This window comes from Sus scrofa, chromosome X, assembly GCF_054392235.1.
Source record: "Sus scrofa isolate SSC_HxYL_T2T_F1_AM1 chromosome X, Sscrofa_HxYL_maternal_Yorkshire_Landrace_v2.0, whole genome shotgun sequence".
NCBI lineage: Eukaryota > Metazoa > Chordata > Mammalia > Artiodactyla > Suidae > Sus > Sus scrofa.
The window spans coordinates 112107687-112129191 of NC_139401.1; the positions used below are offsets into that span (position 1 = coordinate 112107687).

General features: G+C 43.0%; 1 protein-coding gene across 11 annotated transcripts in view; it reads right to left on the reverse strand.

The window, feature by feature from the left end:
- TENM1 (teneurin transmembrane protein 1) overlaps window positions 1-21505 on the reverse strand; it is a 908801-nt gene that overhangs the window by 13964 nt on the left and 873332 nt on the right. For all 11 annotated transcript variants that reach the window (XM_021080671.2, XM_085007213.1, XM_003135358.6 and 8 more), the window contains 3 exons: window positions 14207-14379; window positions 12255-12490; window positions 326-622 (listed from right to left, as the gene is read on the reverse strand). In XM_021080671.2, the coding sequence (XP_020936330.1) occupies window positions 326-622; window positions 12255-12490; window positions 14207-14379 (706 nt within the window). The remainder of the gene's footprint in view (window positions 1-325; window positions 623-12254; window positions 12491-14206; window positions 14380-21505) is intronic.

The window sequence follows — 21505 nt, forward strand, 5'->3', positions numbered from 1 at the left end:
TACCTATTTTACTTCAGTGTGAGCTTTCAGAATCATAAAGATACATTTTCAGGAGCAGGAACAAATATGCTCAAATGAGGAGAAAGCTAAGCCATTATCCTGACTTCAGTATGAAAGAGTAGCTGGCAGACTGTGTGGTTAGGGAAAGTTTTTGGCTAAAAAGCAGCTTATTCTCTAGGTACAGTCTGTTGTTGTTGTTACTTCTATAAAGCAGATGAGCCAGAACACAGACTTTTCTCTGGCAGGTCCTCACAAAGGTGAGTAGTTAGTGCCACTTTCAATATTCCCATTCGGAAACTCAGAAGAGTTTCTTTTCTCTACATACCTTTTCTAAGTAGGTATAGCTCCAAATTTTCCCATCAGCCCAAGTTCTTGAAATTATTTTTCCACTCTGGTCATATTCCATTTTTTCATTCCATGTCCCTCTTTGAATAAAGGTTACCAATCCTGAAGGTGAATATGTGATGTTCACTTCATTGTATCTGCTTACAGGAGACCACAGAACAGGACGTCCAGTCTGATCATAAAGAATTCGAAGGGTGAATTTCCGATGGTCATCATAAATCTTCCCTGTGCGGGTCATATGATCAAAATCTATGGAGAGCAGGTTTCTGTTATGGGCCTGCAAAAAAGAGACAGGAAATACATTTTAAGCACTGCCTTGGTTCCCCGTGTCACGTGCATTCACAATCACGAAGCTCTTTCTGTTTCTCCAACAAGGGGGTGGGTCTCTCTTGCCTTTGAATCCGCATGGCTTTTCCTCAGATGACACTTGTCTTTATTCTTCCAGCAGACTGGACAATCTTGGAAGGCTGAGGCTATGTCTTAACTACTGGTATGTGCTCAATCCTTAACAAATGGTTGTTGATTGCTTTTTCCTAACTCAAGACTCAAGTGTGTTGATACAATTTTCAGTGACTATGGAATCTTATTTGATGTAAGTCAGACGCCTACTAAGAAGTGGGACTTCATCCTCCCCTTTTACCGATGAAGTGGCTAGAACATAGAAGGCTGAATTATTTACATGATTAGAAATGAGAACGAGGGCATACAGTGAGATCTCTCTAATGTATAAAAGAGGTTCCCTCTTTGGCTTCCTTGCTCCTTGGGGCACGGGGTTGTATTACTTCCTAACACAGGGGAACACAGAGGAACTCAGATTGTCTCCTGACGATGGAACTCGTTATTTTCATGGAGGCCAGCAGGTAAATATGGTAGGTGTTGGTAGGCCCCTAGCATTAGCAAGGGTGGCACCACTGAATGACGTTAGAGCAGGGAGGTCAATCGGGGGTCCAAGTTTAGAAACAATTAGTAGTTGGGATTGGTTCTGGTCTTAGGCTCTTTGGGCTGCTGGCCAGCATTTCATTTGTGTACCTCCTGGCACACAAAGTTGTTCTGGAGAAAACCTGCCTCTGAGGAATTTTAGCGGTTCTACATGAGATAAACAAACAACTAAATGACTTAGCTAAAAAGTTTTTAAGTTAGCGACGAGACCAATTTACTGGGTTTTCTTTTTTTTTTTTTTTTTTTTTTTCTTTTTGCCTTTTCTAGAGCCGAACCCGAAGCAAATGGAGGTTCCCAGGCTAGGGGTTGAATCAGAGCTATAGCCGCGAGCCTACGCCACAGCCACAGCAACTTGGGATCTGAGCTGCATCTGCGACCTACACCACAGCTCACAGCAATGCCGGATCCTTAACTCACTGAGCAAGGCCAGGGATCGAACCCACAACCTCATGGTTCCTAGTCGTGTTCGTTAACTACTGCACCACGTCGGGAACTCCAATTTTACTGGGTTTTCAGAGCAACTGGACAACTGACGTGATCTATTCCACTCTTTAGCTAGTAGTGCCAACCTTTGGCAGTCCCACCAGTAACTGCCTTGTTGGCTGATGCAACATGGAGCCCCAAAAGGCTCTGTGGAAGATGGGGGATTTTAAGGAGGTAGGTGGAAGGCCAAAGGGAGAGCTTGTTAAATTTATTTTATTTTAGTTTAGTTCGGTTTAATGAAGTTTTCATTTTAGTGAGTTGTTTGGTGTATTTATAACTTTTTATGCTGAGATAGTCTGACTCACAAGAAGTTGCAAAAATGGAACAGAGTAGCCATGTACCCTTCACCCAACTTTCAAGGAAAAGACTTTTAACTTGGGTGAAGGGGGTCCAAGTATATCTGGGAGGAACCAAGGCAAGGATGCCTAGGGAAAGAAAAATCATTTTCCCTCCATCCTTCTAGGTTCTTGGCTGAGACTCCCCACCCCCTACCCTGTTATACAAGATTAACAGGAGAAAAAGAAACTGAAGTTGGATAACATGTATACCTCCTGTATACATGGGAGAGACTCAGGAAAACTGAGTAACTCTCCTGGCCCAAGCCAGCATCTTAAATACTATCTCCAACTAAAGACAAAAGATACTGGTGGGGAGGCAGCCAGTTATGGGAGATGGCCAGGCAGAGTATAGGAAACAAAAGTAATGATGTTATGCAGATTTAAGTTGTTGCCTTCTCCATCAACCTAAAATAATCTTTATGTCAAAGAGGCATATTTGGGGTGGCAGATTCTTCTCCCCTTCAAATAAAAAAGTGTTGTTTACACTTCTCAAAATGTAAACAATAGTGGCCTGGGAAGTCAGGAGGCATTGAATTAGTTGCGTGTCTGGGCACCAGTCATTTCTTCTTCCTGGGCCTTAGTATGCTCATCTGTGAAATGGGAGTGACATTTACCAGTCTAAAGACTTGTGCTAAGAATTAAATGAGATTACATATACTGGTGATGTGTAAAAATCATATTAGTAATTGTTACTTTTAGATATAATGATTACTTTTCTCGTTTTAGTTAGGCTTTCACATGGGCCCATGTGTCAGATTCCGAGGTGACTGTAGCTTGTAGTATTAGATTTATATCTGGAGGAATTGTCAACATGATCCTGAACAGAATGTTAAATATCTGGTTAATGAGGTAGGGGAAAAAAAACCAACATTAGGGTTTGACTACATTAATCATAGTCAACTAAACCACTTCACTAGCTATTCAACTAAACTTTTATGTTCATTTAAAATTTTTGTGGTCAAGGATTCCTTTAAATATATAGCCATATACAGTATGCCCAGAAAAATGCACATAAGCTCATATATGAACATTTTAAACAAAATCTCAAGTGGGCTCTGAAACCCAAACATGAAACCTTTAGGGGTCTTGAGTCCAATTTCAAAATCCTAGTTCAGAAAGAGGTTTTTAAAAATGTTTGTTAAAAAATTTGTTTGCTGTGTAAAAAAAAAACTGAGATATAACTGACATATAATATTATATTAGTTTCAGGTGTACAACATGATCCGATACTTGAAATACATTGTAAAATGATCACCACAATAAGTCTAGCTAACATCCATTACCACATGTAGTTACAGTTTCTTCTGGTGATGAGAACTTTTAAGATCTATTCTCTTAGCAACTGTCAAATATACAACACAGTATTATTAACTATAGTCACCATGTTGTACATTCCATCCCCAGGACTTATTAATCTTTTAACTGGAACTTTGTACTTTTTGACTCCTTTCACCCATTTTTCCCACCCTTCACTCCTGCCTCTGGCAACCACCAGTCTGTTCTCTAAGAGCTTTTTTTTTTTTTTTTTTTAAATTCTACATCTAAATGAGATCCAGAGTTTTTATCCTAATGGCTTGGATAACTATAAGGCCAACATTCTCATTTCAGACTCTAGTTTTCCTTTGCTCAGTAATCTTGTGCACTTTGCTTTTTAAAATAATCTCCTTAACTAACACCCCCATTATAAAAGTTATGTTTTTTTCATTTCAGAAAAATCAGAAAATAAAAAATATCCAAAGAAAATAATTACCTTTAATCCTATCATTCCAATATGAATCACAGCTAAAACTTTGCAGTATTTCATTCTACTTATCCTATTTTTTAAAAAAAATAGTGTATGGGGCATACAGCTAGGATGGTATTTAAGTTTTATGCTCTACTTTTTCAGCTATTGTTTTATCTTGCGCACCCCTCATATTATTAAATATTCTTAAAATGTGGATTTCAATTGTTATATAATATCTTCTACATTATAAACATTTACTTATCCTTCATCCCATTGTTAGAAATTAGCATTTTTGTTTTCCATTTTCCTTTTATTTTTCATATTTTATTGAATGTTTTTGTAAATAAGCATTTCCTTAATACAGACCCTATAAAAGAAACTACTGGGTTAAATGATAACATATTTAAGACTCTGTATGGAACTTAAGATATTACTTTATTTATTTATTTTTGGCTCTGCCCATGGCATGTAGAAGTTTCCAGGCCAGGGATGGAACCATTGCTGAACCACAATAGTGACAATGCTGGATCTTTAATCAGCTGAACCACCAGGGAACTATGAGATATTACTTTATGGTGCACAAAGGTTGTACAAATTTATACTCTCAGTAGCTAGCAGTAGTGGGAGAGTTCATCTCATTCCATCCTTACCAGTTTTGAGTATTTTTGTTGTTAGTAAGCTTTTTCCAATATGAGAGTGGGGAAAATGGTATGCTACTGTGGCTTAAATTTGCATTTATTTGGTCACTAATGAGGTTGAACCCTTTTAAATGTCTATTGGTCACATGTACATCTTCCACGAATTCCCTGCTCAGGACGTTTGCCCATTTTTTTTTAAATTGGGATGTGACATTCTGCTCTTTCCAACCTCTTTTGGTTTCAGTTTCTTCATCAGCCAGTTGGAGCTAATGATATTTGCCTTTTAATTTGAGCTTCTGCAAAAAGAAGGACAGGAAAAATTCCATGCCAGGAATTCCAGAACACTAGTGATTAGATAGTCCAGTTATTTGGGAGGAAGTCTTGTTAGTTGCAGGGGTGGGTTTCATTCGGGGAATAGAGCCACAGTTTGGGAAGCATGACTCTTTAACATCTGGTAACCTATGTGTGCAGGGCTGCAGTGCATAAACATACAGTAACCTGTTGCTATCACCTAAAAGGTGGTAGAGATGCACATATTTCCTGTCTTTTGATACACAGGGCTTGGAGACCCATACTAAGCCAGGTGTTCTTTCTTCAACTACCTTTCCTGTGGTTTTATAGCCACATATCTCTAACTGTAATACTGTTCATTTACAATAGCTGTAAAATATCCATGTACTCCCAGAGACGGTTGTAACTGTTACAATTTATGTTATAATGATAGTTAAAGAGCCAAAGTAACAAGTGATTTCCAATTGGACTAAATTTGTGGTTTTATTTGTCTGATATATTAAGTTTACTACTCAAGAACACATTTCTTAATAAAGTCATTACAGCTACACAAGCAGGGACCACTGTTAAAAATCCACTATAAAGCGAGCAGAGGAAAACTCTGCCTCATGTTCTTTCTCTGCCTGTCAAGACTTCTGCAACCATGCTTCTCTGTTTCTAGATAATGCATTCAGATGTTGCTGAAACGCTAGTTTCAAAGTCAGGTTTGGAAGGTAATGTAAATATTGGCTAAGGACTGAAAAGGGACGAAGGAATACGAAGATGCCACAGTCCCCACCCTGCAGGTCTCCTGTGGAATCCACATGGGAGAAAGCTGGGAGAAAGAACGCTTTTCTAGGTGAGCTCCCCGACCCTCCTTCTCTATGGCAGAAAGCAAAAGTAGGCTGACTGCCTCTGACTGTTGGGGTCATGAGCAAGGTTGAGAAAACAACACGTTCATACAAGCTCTTGTTTGCCTGAAAGACAATAATAGCCCTTGACCTAAGTGTGGGCCATCAATCCTTATTTCTTCTCTTCCTCCAAAGAATCTATACCGATCCTTGCCCTGGAAAAGAGAGGGGCAAAGAAAAGATTGACATTTGAGAAGAGCCCCAAGTTAAAAAGGGTCTCTTTGGACAGGTTGCACATTGAACAAGACCTTTGGCTTTGGCAACTGATGAGCTGTACGTTGGGGTAAGAAAGGGGAACTGGTAATCTTTTTCACAGGAGAAGAAGTATTTATGTTTTAATTTATCTTTTGATATTCCTTATGCTTTTTTTTTTTTCAGTTTTGCTAAAGAGAAGTAAGGAGAAGGGTTTGCTTTTTGTTCACACTTGGACCAGAAAGGAAAGAGGAAAGAGTATGCCCTGGGGAGCTGTGGCTTGTGTTCCCAGCAGAAATAAAAGTGTCTGTAAAGGGTGGGTATAGGCGGAAGTGCCGAAGAAAAGCGTCCTTTGCCCCGCTCCGAGCCTTTCCTTGCTTTTTTCTAGGAGTCTGTGTTTTAATTGCTTAAGAGAAAGTCCTTTTAACCCCTCCAATTTGAGACTCATTCGAATAGTAGGAGAAAGGTATATTAGATTGATTTAGAGGCAATTGCTGATATTTGAGTGTTCTGGGCCTACAAAAAGTGCAATTTGCTGTTGTTCAACCCAACACACACCACACACACACACACACACACACACACACACACACACACGGTGCTAAACTCTAAGCTACCATCACGGCCATTAACTTTCTTTCAAAAGAAAAGAGGAGAAGACTGGATTTCAAGGATGCTGACTAGCATTTCGACTCAGTGCAACTGAGGTACCCATTCAATTTTTGCTGGAGAAGTTGGAAGGCAAATAAGCTAGATGGGTCAAATAACCACATCACAGTTTGGGAGGTGCACTGCACTTAATTTCCATTAAATTGTGAGAATGGATATAGAAGTCACAGCTGCTTTTAAGTTTGAACATGCTACTCTACTTCCACTGGTTTTAAGGTAATTAGTACTTGATTTTTAGAAATTGATCAATACAATTCTACAAATTTTATTTTTTAGTGATATCGCTATAGTGACAATCAAAACCTACTTAGACTTGCTCTTATTCCATGGAGTTGCCTACCAATGAACAGGGTGCGTACTCAGAGTTAGTCTCAGCCTCCATTACTCCATTGGGAATTTCTTTCTTTTTTTTTTTTTTTTTTTCGTTTTAGGGCCACACCCACGGCATATGGAGGTTCCCAGGCTAGGGGTCTAAGTGGAGCTATAGCTGCCGGCCTCCACCACAGCCACAGCCACGCCAGATCCGAGCAGCGTCTGTGACTTACACCACAGCTCATGGAAATGCTGGGTCCTTAACCCACTGAGAGAGGCCAGGGATTGAACCTGCAAACTCATCTAGTAGGATTCATTTCTGCTGCACCACAATGGGAACTCTGGGAATTTTTTTTTACTTTTTTTTTTTTCTTTTTCCTCCTAAGACACTCTCTTTACCTTGCCAGCTCACAAAAAATCTTAGTGCTAGAGGGAATCTTATGTCATGGGGTATTGACCTGGACTGCCTGGGTTCCAATCCTATATCACCACTTACTAGCTGTAAGTGACCTCTATGAGCCTTGGTTTCTTTATCTATCTTTATCATTTATCTGAGGATGTTAATAAGAGAATCCATCAGATAAGGTGTTATGAGTAGTAAATGAGTTAATATATGGCATGATTTCAATGAATAAGATATATCAGATTTCAATGAATATTGCTATAATTATGGTTAATGGTAATAATACTACTAGTAATTGAGATTGTATAGTCCAGATCCCTCATTTTATAGATGGGAAAAGTGGGCAAAATGAGGAGCATACCAATTCTTCTTCAAAACCTTCCTCATTCGTCTCACCTGACTTCTGCCATACTATTTAACTTGGACATTTTTGCACTAAATTAATTTGCTCTTGTTTAAATACTTGACTGTTGGTGAATTCATCTGGGTAACTATACAGTAGGCTTTCAAAAATTTTTAATGCCAAATCATCAATGCTTATATATACATGTGCAGTAGTGCATGAAATAATACTTTCTGTCTAGTTATCTTAGTGGAGTTGACCCAAGATGAACAAATATAGTAGTTTCTATGATTTGCAGGCCCCAAGAATCCCTTGATTCAAAAAACCTGACACTGCCCAGTGGCCTTGATGCCTGAAATCTCCTGTCTGCTGGTGACTCCTTAGGGGCAGATGCACTGTTACTCCAGACTGAGAACCACAGATATATTTTAAAAATAGATGAATCTATCTGCAAGCAGCCTCCTTATCTAAATTTTCACAAAATGAATCCCTCCAGCAAACCTGGGGAGAAGGCAGTTAAAACAGTGTGAAGCAAATGCATTTTCTGAGAAAGGAGAGAGAGGCTGGCTCTCTCTTGGCTGCCTCCCAAATTCCCCATCATCTGTCAGCCCGGGACCCTGTGTTTCACCTGGGCTTGTTTCCCCTTTCAGAGCTCAGCTCACGTATGAACATGCACATGTTGCATCTCAAAAACAATCTATTCTGTTCTGAGTTATCTTTAAAGGGAGAGGAAAAAAAAATCAATTGTGAGGGTTTTTAGATTAGTCTTTGCTTCGTTTTGCTTGTAAACCACATAATCATCTTACTTGATTTTATGACTTTGGTTTGAAGTGCTAAGCTTCCTGTTTTTTGTTTTTTTTTAATAAGGGAGGCTGCAGTTCTGGAGTTTCGCTGTAACCTCACATCTCAGTCTGCAAAATCTTGTAAAGAGCTCTGGGACCCAATGCTGGGATAAGTCTCATATGACGGCATTACTATCCTTGGACACAGCAAGGTGCAATCTGGATGCAGTTCCTAAGCCGGTTTGCTTTTGGTGAAGGGCTAATTTCTCGATTGTCCAGGGAAATATATTGATGGGGACAGATTGATGCAGCAGATGAGAAGATACATGGACTGGATGGGAAAGTACTTTGCAAGGAAGATGATTCAAACCCAACTCAGGTTGGGGGAAATGGATTTTTAAAATAAATGAAATTTCAGGATGTTAATGTGATTTATTTCACTTAATGGAGCTGCTGCAGAATGGCCCAGGGGTAACAAATCCCTTGGCTGCTCAGGCTGAGCAGGATATCATGTTTCCCAGCAGTTTGTTTCCTCACCTTGAAGAGGACCCTGAGTTTGTATGAGAAGAAAAAAAATCACTGATCATTGGAGAAAGGCGACTCCTGTTGCTTTATCTTCAAGAGAGGTCTATCATTTTCTGATTTTTTTTCTTCCCACCTAGAAGGTCTGGGATGGATGTGATAGGTAGCTTTGGGGAACATCTGATGTCTGTCATCTTGCCGAGTAAGCCTTTACAGGAACCTGTCATTCTGTGCCTGAGCAATTAGTGTTTTATGACCTGCTGCCCTAGCGCATTCGCAAATTCCAATTACACCTCCATGTATCTGTTTTTTTTTTTTTTTTTTTTTTTTCTCCCAAAGAGGAGCCCTACTTTCCCCAGGACAGCAGGGACGTCTATGTCATGTGACTCTCTGAACCTGCTATTCTGTCTCCAGAGCTCTGCTATCTCCGCTTGCCCTTGCTCTAGATCAGCAGCTCCACCAGGAGAAATAAATGATTCAGTCCAAGGTCTCGAGATACTTGAGGCCATCAGAGAGCTTTATTCTTTTTTTTTTTTTGTCTTTTTGCCTTTTCTAGGACCGCTCCTGTGGCATATGGAGGTTCCCAGGCTAGGGGTCTAATCGGAGCTGTAGCCACTGGCCTACACCACAGCTCACGGCAACGCCGGATCCTTAACCCACTGAGCGAGGCCAGGGATCAAACCCACAACCTCATGGTTCCTAGTCCGATTCGTTAATCACTGAGCCATGACGGGAACTCCAAGAGCTTTATTCTTTACACGTATGTTTACAAATGGGTCACTGCATACTCAGCCCAGAAAGAAAGTTACCTGTCCTGTGTCATCGGCTTGCCCCTTGAAAGCTACCACAAGTGAAGGGGCAGCATATCTGGAATAATAAAGTCAGTAGGGAAAAGGAATTTGCTGTGTCAAAACTGAATCCATTCCTGCCTTTGGGGAGCATATGCATTCCATTAAACTGGATATACCTAATCTGAGGAAACTGAGGCCACGATATAGACATAAGTGCCTAAGGATAGGGAGAGCAGGTAAAAGTAGCTAGTTAAACAGTCTCCGTCCTCTTGCCTCCTCCACTCTTTGCCTGCCTGGAGACCAGCCAGTTGTCCCACACCACCCACACTTGCCAGTACATTAGAGTCGATTATTTGTCTCTTTTTGTCAGCATTGAAATGAGGAGTCAGGCCCTGCCAAGGTGGCTCCACTGAGCGGGGCAATGATTTATAGATTAATTATTTTAGGGAACAAGGCAGCACAGCATGATGTAGTGGAAAGAGTGCTGCGCTAGGCAAAGACCTGCATTTTAGTGCTGGCTCTGATCCTTAATAGCTGTTTGACTTTGGGCAAATCACTTAACCTCTCTGGGCCTTAGTCTCCTTATCTGTAAATTGGGAATAACAGCAACTGATGGGTGTGGTGATTAAATGAAACCCTGACCACGAAAGCCTTTTGTTCACCATAAGGCACTAGACATATGAAGAGGAATGTTTTTGCTCTTAGATTTCTTGGGACATGTTCAGTAATACCACTAGCCAACGAGGGCTCTGTTCTCCAGTCCCGGGACCTCAGGAAGTCCCCTAGGAGCCACAGAGGAAAGAGAGGGCCCTGAATTTGTTTTGCCCTTATAAGCAGTTCCACAAATCTGTTCGACTCTACCATAGGATGGGAAATAGGTCAGTTATATATAGTATTAACTAAATAACAATTCACTCTACTCATTAACACAAAAGAACCCCCAAATGTTGTATGACCATTAGTTTCTCAATAATAAGAACGATTTGGGACATGAGGTGTAAAGTATAGTTTATAGTGTCTCCATTATTCATGCACATGGAGGGGAGAAAACAGGGTGGGTCATTTTAGAAACTGGAAAATCCCAAAATCACATCATATAGGATGGGTTATCCTAAAGAATGGAAAATCCCAAAGCCCTGTAGTATATAATATGGTTCATAATATTTTATTCAGGCTATAAGTTGGGGGAGTCACTAAGAGACCATTTAATTGATATAATTTCCCTGGGAATGCAACCATGAGCTTGGCAAACCATATGTAAATAGTTCTGACTTTTCTCTAGTACGAGAGCTTCATTTCACATGTGAAGAAAATAAAGGCAGTTCTTAAGCCAGTTTAAAACTTCTCCATCTAGGGAGCCACCCAAGGACTCTCATTTCTAGGAGAACTCTGATAGAAACCCTCACTGCTCTCACACAGGTCTATTTGGACTGGTTTCACCTCTTAATTCAGTGGCATATCTGGTAAACCTTCTGGTTAATAGACCCAAAACATATAAAATGACTTGTTCATGTAGACAACTTTCATGGCCGTTTCAAAAAACACCCATGGAAGTCTGTGTCTCTGTGTCACCAAGAGAACTGACTGCAGAGTGAGATCTTGTGAAGATCATTTTGTCCGTATCAAGGCATGGGACTAATCTGACTGCTTCTCACTGCAATTTGGTGGTTGCTTGGCATTGCCTTGCCACAGCCTAGAGGTTACCACATTTTTACTGTGAGTGAGGAAAATGCCAGCATTCCAGGTATCCCAAGCGTGACACAGGTACTCAAATCAGACCTGGCCTCAGTAGTGAGTGATCATCTTCCTCAGGCTGGCAGTTGCTTTCAGGCTGATATTGACTATTACTCTATTTGGACAGTTGGTCACCTCATCCTAACATTGGTTCATGTTTAAGAAGGGACAGGCAAAGCATTGTGGTGTTTGCAGGCTTCGTGTGCTGCAAACAGGCAATTTTGACTGTGAGATCTCTGGTTACGTATGGTGAACTGCGCTTGGCAAAAACTTGGAAATTCCCAAATCTTTCATTTCCCCTGGGGGGCTCTCTCTGGGCACCCTGAGCTCAATCTGAATACTAGGCCTTTACCTCTCTGGCCCTTAATATGCATATTCATGGCAATGATATCATTCTCTGATTTCTCCTTTTTTTCTTGCCTTTATCCAAATGTAGCCTGATGTCTTACACCCTTTTGTGTGTGCCTGCCTGGTCTTTCCAAATAAAGTATCAACTACCCCAAAGCAGAAATCTGGGGCAGCTTGGTGGACCTGCTTACCATTGCCAGGCCGTGTGAAGGATTCTGGATCGTCTTCTGACTAAGCACATTTCTTGATCCAGACGTTCTTGGTGCCTGAAATTGCTACTATTAGAGCACTTTAGCGGGCTAATGACAAAGAAAGCTCCTATTAGAACGTTCATTTGAGGATACTGAAGCATTATCAGCCATTAGCACCCTCTCTTGAATTAGTCTATCATATAAGCTAGTCAGTCACCTCGAAAAGCTTTGGAGAAAGGGACTTCTGATTTAGGGAAGCTCTGCAGTTTTCGAAAATAAAACAGCAGTTCTTTAGCTTCTATCAGGTCAAGGCTTACCCTCAGCCTCCTTTCAAAAGCTGAAACATTGCCTTTGTTCTGCTCCTTGCGCTGCCGCCACTCGATGAGGTTGGCATTGTGCTCTCCAGGCAGTGAAATGTTGCATTTGCCCAGGGTGGGGTTGACCGCCCCCGCCAGGATGTGGGGCTCTGAGCTGAGGCTGATCTCCATCCCGCTGGTAAAGGTGACACGTAAGGAGCCATCTGGACTCACCCGATAGGTACTCTGGGTATTTTCTGCGGACAGAAGAGCAAAGGAGGAAGGGGGGAAGAAAGGCAAGTACAGAAAGAAGCAGACAAGAGAAAAGTTTAGCTTGAGGAGGCAAGTTTGGGAAAGGATGAGCAGGTGGGGTGCCGTGGACCTAACTGCCTTCTGGGCGAGACAACCACTCTGACAGGCTGAAGTGCTCTCTGTCCATGTGGGTCTCGTTATTTTTACAGCTGGGCTAGCTTGTTTCTTGGATAAAACATGCCTGTGTGATACTGCAGGCTGTTTTTGTTTTTTTAAAACTTTCTCATTTTGAAAGAATTCCCTCTCAAACTCCCTTTCAGACTTGGCGGACTGGCCTCCTCCATCTGACATGCTGGGAAGCTAGAATGAGCAGAGTATGAAGTTTAACTCAGCATCTTGGTTGCCTAGAGATGCCAGCACAGTTGCTGGACCCCACAAATGAATATGCTGATGAAGGCTGCCGCTGATCCTTTTATTTATTTATTTATTTTTGTCTTTTTTTTTTTTTTTTTTTTTTTTTGCCTTTTCTAAGGCTGCTCCCATGGCACATGGAGGTTCCTAGGCTAGGGGTCCAATCGGAGCTATAGTCACTGGCCTACACCACAGCCACAGCAACGTGGGATCCAAGCCGCATCTGCGACCCACACTACAGCTCACGGCAACGCTGGATCTTTAACCCACTGAGCAAGGCCAGGGATCAAACCCGCAACCTCATGGTTCCTGGTCGGATTCATTAACCACTGCGCCACAGTGGGAACTCCCCGCTGATCCTTTTAGAGTGGATGTGAACACTGGACAATTCTGTGTTGGGTCCCACAGCCTAACAGCAGAATGAGTCCTTAATGACTGGGCAGAGAGAAAACAATTTCTCTGTGTCCACTTCGATCAGCTTTCAAGACATGGCTTCCAAATCCATCTTCTTTCTTTCCTTCCTTCCAGTTTACTCCCCCTCCCCTTGCCCCCATCCCTCTCTTCTTCTTTCCTTCTCTCCCTCCCTTTTTTCCCCTTCTGCTCTCTCTTACTTTACTCTCTTTGAATAGAATGAGCTTTTACTTCCCTCATTTCCCTATATTCCTGCTTGGTGTATATCCTATTCATCCTTATTTATTGATTTTTAATTTTTAGGGCCACACCGCGGCATATGGAGGTTCCCAGGCTAGGGGTCCAATCGGAGCTATAGCCACCGGCCTACGGCAGAGCCACAGCAACGCAGGATATGAGCCGCATCTGTGACCTACACCACAGCTCACGGCAACACCGGATCCTTAATGCCCTGAGCAAGGCCAGGGATCAAACCTGCGATCTCATGGATGCTAGACAGATTCGTTTCCTCTGCGCCATGACGGGAACTCCTCATTCTTATTTATTCAGCCTATGTCAGCATTGCTCTAGAATGCTAATCTCAGATTGGGCACAGACTTCATTTCTTTAATATAACCCAATCAGAGCTTAAAGAGCTTTACAAGCAGCTGGGTTTGGGGAACAATAGGTTTGGCAGAGATGCAACCTCACAACTCCTATAGGGATGTGGCCTAGGATTGCTGTATGGACTTTGTGAAAGAGATGACTTTGCCTGGGTTTTAGCATCCATAGCTAGAATATCCGCAGAAGTCATCTTCTCAGCCAAAAGTGAATTCTATTTATCAATGGTGTGCAGAGGTTTGATGGTAGAGCTCAAGAGAGATGCTGTTAGAGTCGGGTGAAATTGGAAATAATCTTACCTTGTTTTAAAATATATATGGTAGTAGTTGCTGTCAAATTAGTTGACATGAGGACGTTTTCCCTGTTGGAAGTATCTAGCTCCACTTTTGTCAGCTTCTCCAGGTCACTGTGGAAACTGCTGACCTCTCCAGTGGGAAATGTTGCATTGGTCAAATGTCCCTCGGGGTCATACCTGAGGAATGTAACCAATCCCAACTTTGAAGCCTCTTGGCAGTGATAATAGGCCTTTGCAAAATAAAAATCACTTGGCAGCTGATACACTTTAACTTTGAGTGATAACAAGTATTATTAACCTTGTTCAATAAGAAGAAAAAGGTCAGAGAGATGATTAATCAAACGAAGGTATTTTTTGCAGCTTCTGAATTCTTGATGACTTCCTTGAGCTGTGCTGTTTTACAGAAAAAATATATCTGGTAATGAATCACCAGGGTGGAAAACTGATTTATGAATCATGTCCTGCTGTGTGCAATGTTGCAGGGAGGCCTCCCTTTGCAATTTGGGTCTATCCCATCAGATGTGATGGGTAACATAAACCAGCAGAGGGTGCTGTTGGCAAAGGAAACGGAGGCACAACTTCCACCCCCAGCCCCCACACCCCAAGCCTGAGAAGGCCAATAAACTGATTTTGCATTGTGATAGGAAAATTATATTTGCTGCTGTTTAAGTTGCCAAATTTGAAATGAATGAATCATTCTTCCAACAAAATGAACAAGCACAGAAGATAATGGAAACATGTTCATTAAAACATTCTGGAGCCCCTGATCTCAGTGTCACTTAATTTTCTTATCTTTTTACAGTATAGTACATAATGTGTTGTTATTTGCCTATATGAGTAAGAGACAAAAAGAATAATTACCTGGGATAGTGGGCAATAAGCTATATTTAGAAATAGAGTCTAGTGAGTTTACTTTAAAAAAAAAAAACCAGAATTATTGGCAATCTCACTGTCCTCCAAATAGAAACTGCTTCCCTGAAGCCTTTTGATATGAAGCTGTTCTTTTATTGCCAATAGAACCATGAAAAATAAACACTTCATTAAAAGTAAAGACATACACTTGGAAACCCATTAGTGTTTTCTTTTCAAGTTGCAAATTACAAAATATTTAAGTACTTTTATTTGCTTTTAAAATGTTAAACAATTATATTCTTTTTACCCAAAGTGAGCAGGAAACAATGGTGTAGTCTGGCCCTCTTGCCTCACCCTCTCCCCCCATTATGCAAAACGACCTAGTGATTCAGTGTTAATCCACTAGGTTTTAAAGAACTCAGCCTGGTAGTTGCTGATATTTTAAAACTTAGACCAGCTTTTGGTAGGCTTGGGAAAAGGGGCCAGATAATATTTTATAGGACAAACATGACCTTGAGGCTGTACACACTGTATACACAAGGAGGCTATACACAATGTTTGTACACGAGCACCCCTCCACACACGCTATCAGTTAAAACAGGCATGCACATAGAAATAATCGAACAGGTCATTTGACATCATAGATATGCCAAGCCCTAGTTGTTTAATTGGATGCACCCTCTGTTTAAATGGATTTCAGTCAAAATGGTTATTGGCGTGTGGCTACTTTGCTAAGGCCTCATTATCAAGGAAAGGCTGAAGGGTGCTATTTGCGCCTGGGGTTAAAGGCAAACCCTCCCCCCTGCTCAGCCCCTTTGCCCACGGTCTGGTTCTGGGGCTCTGTGGCTGCAAGAAGCAGGCCCCTGATGAGAAAGGGGCATGGAAGGGCCTGAATGCCTAACAGCCTAACACAGTCCAATTTTGTCTGTCTGGTCTTTCTTCCCAGAGAGGAAAACAATGTCCAGTTTTGATTCTCCCAAGGTACCAAGCCGCTTTTCCCTGTAGGGAGGAGTTTCCAAGCAGTAGACAGAAGGAAGCTGCTGCAGGCCTTCCTCATGAGGGAGACTGGCCCCACAGCCTGGATTACACAGGCAGTTCTTCTCTGTTTCACATCCATCCCCAGCACCTCTGCCTCATTGGGTTTCCCTTTCCTGATTTCTAAAGGATTTCCTCAGCACTTGGCAAGGTCACTCCTCATTATTCCTCCAGGAAATCTAACCTAAGATGCTGTGCAGGCAGGTTCCATCCAATGGGCTTTCCAGCTCGGGGCAGTTTCTTTCTGTCAAACAGCCCCTTGCTTTAAAGCAAGATTTCGTCTAAAGGTGACGGTAGTGGTTGTGCCCACTTCGCAGGGCAAGAGGACAAACTCAGATGCCAGCCAAGCCATCCATGAGTAGAGGTACAAGGGCTAAAAATATGAAGGAACCTTAGTGGTGGCGGGCGGCATAATTTCCCCGGTAGATCTAGCTGAGGGGCTGCTGCCTGGTCCTTTTCTGGTGAGAGAAGCAATGGTGTGGGGATAAGATATATTTTCCCCTAAGTCCTGCCCAGGCGCTAGATAGTTAGTTATATGGCCTGTGGCTGGATAAGCCTCCTTATTTGAAAATGTACATTTGACTTTATCATAAACAAAGTACTCTACCTTGAGGGCATTATGCTAAGTGAAATTAATTAGAGTAAGACAAATATTGTATGATCTTGCTTACATGTAGAATCTAAAAAAGACAGAACCAAAAACCCAAACACACCAAACTCATAGAGAAAGAGATCAGATTTGTGGTTACCAGAGGCAGGAAGGGGTGGAGGAATGGGACAGAAGTGGTCAAAAGCTAGAAACTTCCAGTGGTAGGATAAATAAGGACTGGGGATGCAATATACAGCATGACAATACGAAAGCTGCTAAGAAAGTAAATCCTAAAAAGTTCTCATCAGAAGGAAAAAATTATTTTCTTCCTTTTTTGTGTGTGTGTCTATATGAGATGATGGATATTCATTAAACTTATTGTGGTAATCATTTTGCAGTATATATATATCAGGTAATTATGCTATATGCCCTCAATTTGCATAGTGCAGTATGTCGATTACATCTCAGTAAAACTGAAAGGAAAAAAACCGCACAAAATACAAAGCAATCTACCCCCCAACACACTCAGCCACCCCAATTCTGCTAGTTCCAGTCAAAGCAGTCACATATGGTGGTATCTGCAATGGGGTGCCTCTCCAATGCTCAGTTATTTATACGGCCCTCGGTCAAAATCTACAGGGCCACCTCTCTTCTGTGGGGTCATTTCCAAAGGAAGATCAACAGGCAGATCTCACAACTTTGGAAAGATCACTCCAAAGTGGATAAGAAATAAAGGAAGCCAAGGAAGCCTTTGATTTCCTATAGCTTGCTTGAGGTTCCCCCCCTCCACCTCCATCACCGGGGACTGCATGTTTCTAGACTGAATGTCAAAGAAACAAGTTTAATCAAAATCTCTTATGCTGTGTGTTTCCCTTTGGTGCCTGCATCCTTTGGTGCAGAGAGCACAAGCCAATATGCTGCAACTGATCCCCTCAGGCCATAACAGGGTAGCAACTTCCTCCTCCCTGCCCCCACTCCCTCCTCCTCCCCAGCCTGGGCTGGGAGTAGCACACTACATCAGCTAGGCCTGCAGATTCTTGTTGGTGAAACCTGTGACCAGGCATTGACTGCTGTCTTCACGGTCCTCAGGAGTGAGTTTGGTAAGAGGAGATTTGCCATCACATTGTCCCTTCCTGTCCTGATTTTACAGTGTTCCACTGTGTGTGTGCACACACACGTTTCCCCGTGGAGCAAAGGAAACATTTGTAAAGGGAAGTCAGAATTCATTCTTGTCCTTGAGGAACATATAGTTTATATTAGGGGAGATGATATTTACACATTATTAAAAATATATTTGGTCTGATATTTTCTCATAAGGGATAGCCTGCCCTTTCCCTTGAGGACGACTTAAGCCAGAGCTAAACCATGCAGAGAAAAAACTAGAAGTTCTTCCATCTTTGCTTTTAAGAAAATACTGACGACTACAGGAGAAAAATTCGTTACTTATTTTTGAAAGGAAATAGACCCTCTTTACCCTCTCATGCCAGAAACCTGACGAACCTATAAGCATTCTTTAGGAAATCCTGGACTCCCCTTTCCTCGCCAATAACTTCTTTTGGCTTCCTATGATTCAGCTCCAAGTCCAGAATGTCCTTCTGTCTTCACTCGTCCTTCATTCAGTAAATATCAGTCTTGTGCTAGGTACTGGGGCTACTGTGCTGAATGAAATTCAAAGTCCAGTAGACCAGAATATTGCCATATACTTCTGTAAGCAAGGAGCTGTGGAAGCTTAGAGGAGGCAGATGTCATTTCCAGCTGGGCTGAGCAGAAGAGGAGAAGGAAGAGGAGGTGACATTTGAATCCCGGAAGGTATTTGGAAATCAATCCCCTGATAGGTAGAGACTGGGGAGGGGAGGAAGGCATTTCTAAGGCAGGCACACTGGCGGATGGGAAGGACATGGGGGGGAAGCGGGATGCTGGAGCACAAGTGTTTTTAGGGGGCGAGTGGGAGATGGGGCCTGAGATGCTCCTTGAAAGTGGAGAAGCAGGAAACTGGGTGGGGTAGGGGGGTAGGGTGGTAGAGATTTTGGGGGTGGGGAAGGCTCTGGAGGAAAGTTTTGTCAGTAGACAAAAGAGAAGCATAGGAAGCCCTTTGGAGGAGAATAGTATGATTCAAGCACTGCTTTGGTGGCAGTGAATCTTGGAAGGGGAGCCATGGAGCAGGGAAACCTGTTGGAAGGCTAAAGCCTCAGTTTGTGTAAGGGAAGATGGTGGCTTCTTGACTTTAGGAAATATAATGGGATTGCTTGTGATTGGGACTAGTCTCCCTTCCTAGGTTGTTAACTCTTGCATTTTAAAAGAGAGGGCACGGTGTCTCATTTACCTCCATGTTCTTGCTGTCTGGCACAGAGCAGATTCTCACTGCACATGCTTTTTGACAGGGTAAAACAGGATCTGCCAGTGGGCATGGATAGGAAGGGGTGGGTATGAGAATAAGCGTGCAGTGCCGCTAATCTTCCCTACCAGGCTCTGAAAGCTCATTTTGCCAGAAGCTTCTCCTTCCTTCTGTTCACTCCCAGTCTCTTTGGTAGTCATTTCTCCCCAGGATGACCCACAGACAGTTCTGTCTGTTCATTTCTCTCTCTCTTTTTTTTTTTTTTTCCGCCCTGTGGCATATGGAATTACTGGGCTAGGGATCAGATCTGAGCCTCAGGTGTGACCTAAGCTACAGATGCGGCAACACTGGATCCTTAACCCACTGTGCAGGGGGCCAGGGATTGAACCTGCGGCCCAACATTCCCAAGGCGCTGCCGATCCCTTTGCACCACAGAGCGGGAACTCCTATCTGTCCATTCTTGATCCTTATCAAAGGCATAAAACACCAGGGGAGGGGAATGAGCAAAGGTGTCCAGTCTATCTCTGGAGATATGAAGGGACTGTTGGCAATTCTTTTCTTTTTTTTTTTTTTTTTGGCCATGACCATGGCATGCAGAAGTTCCCGGGCCAGGGATGGAACCCAGGCCATAGAGGTTACCAGAGCCATAATAGTGACAATGCAGGATTCTTAACCAGTTGAACCAACAGGGAACTCCACTGTTGGAAATTCTATGTTCTTGCTTAAATGAAATCCTCTGTCTGCCTAGAGGCAGGGGGCTGGAGCACTTGGTGCCTTAGTTCCCTCCTGACTCTGAGATTCTGGCAAGTACTGGCAACACTTCAATGTGATGTGTTTGGGCTGACTGTTCATTTACATAACCAGTTCTGCATAAGAATCACATCCCAGGCTTAGGGAAATATCTCACCCAGAGCCAGGGCATGTTTACCTTGCTCCCCACCCCCTCCCTGCTAATCTTATCAGGGAGGAGGGAGAACCTCTCTTTAGCCATCTTCTATAAGACTGAGCATTTGTAAAACAGCCTAGAAGGCACCCAGAGCTATCACGAGGGCATTTCCAAGTTGTCAGCGAATGTCGAATGTCGTTTTGGGAGTGGGGGTGGGAAATGTAGGAACGAAGTCCTGAGACAGAGAAGATACAGAAAACTAGGGATCAAGAGATCATGGAAACGCATAGTTCTCTTGGAGTGGAGGGCTCCCACAAAGGTCAAGGGCCTGACGAACTGTCATCTCAGCCTGCACAGGCAGCAGTGACAAAACTGACACTTTGGCCTCAGTCTGGGACCTTTTCAGTTGAGCGTAGCAGAAGCCTTTGCCAGGAAAATGCTTGTGAAACAAGCAAGGGCATCTTGGCTGTTCTTGTAGCCTGGGTCAAAGAAGGCTAGGCTGCTTCGAGCCCTCTCTTGGACCTCCACAGGGGCAGGTCATGGCCATTAGGAGCCCGTCAGCCCAACGGCCATAACCCCTGCCTCTTTCAAATCCCTGCCTTGACAGTCACCTCCCTGTTAGCCCTGAGTCTCTGGTCAGCTTTTCCCCTGACACTCAGGACACTTAGGGGCAGTCAAGCATCAAGTACTAATACTAGGGCTGTGCAATTTTGATCCTGGCCCAAGTCAAATGGAATTATGAAAATCGACAAATGATCAAAACAAAAACACATCACACAAGACAAGCCCACCTACTACAACCGCACAAGATGTATTTAAAAATCCCGTTTAGGAGTTCCCGTCATGGCGCAGTGGTTAACGAATCCGACTAGGAACCATGAGGTTGCGGGTTCGGTCCCTGCCCTTGCTCAGTGGGTTAACGATCTGGCGTTGCCGTGAGCTGTGGTGTAGGTTGCAGACGCGGCTTGGATACTGCGTTGCTGTGCCTCTGGCATAGGCTGGTGGCTACAGCTCCGATTAGACCCCTAGCCTGGGAACCTCCATATGCCGTGGGAGCAGCCCAAGAAATGCCAAAAAAAAAAAAAAAAAAAAAGACAAAAAAAAAAATCCCGTTTAGATGGTCCACACTGTTCAGTGTCATCTGTGTCATTTCTCCTCACTGTCGCTGCAGATAATCAATTGAAGGGAAGAAAGAGATATTCAGCCCCCCTTTCCCTTTCATGGCGCTATCATACTCCTCTTCTCCTGCCACTGGAGGGGAAATCTAGCTCCCCAGACTTCCCACCATCACTCTTTTTTTTTGTCCTTTTAGGGCTGCACCGAGGCATATGGAGGTTCCCAGGCTAGGGGTCTAATCGGAGCTGCAGCTGCCGGCCTATGCCACAGCCACAGCAACATCAGAGCCTTAACCCACTGAGCGAGGCCAGGGATCGAACCTGTGTCCTTGTGGATGCTGGTTAGATTCGTTTCTGCTGAGCCACGATGGGAACTCCCCACCATCACTCTTGCAACCCCCAACCCTCTTCCTTTTCCTGGAAGGCCATGTGACAGCAGTGGAAAGAGCACTGGGCTAGAAGCTCAAAGGACTCTAAGCCCAGCCAACTAG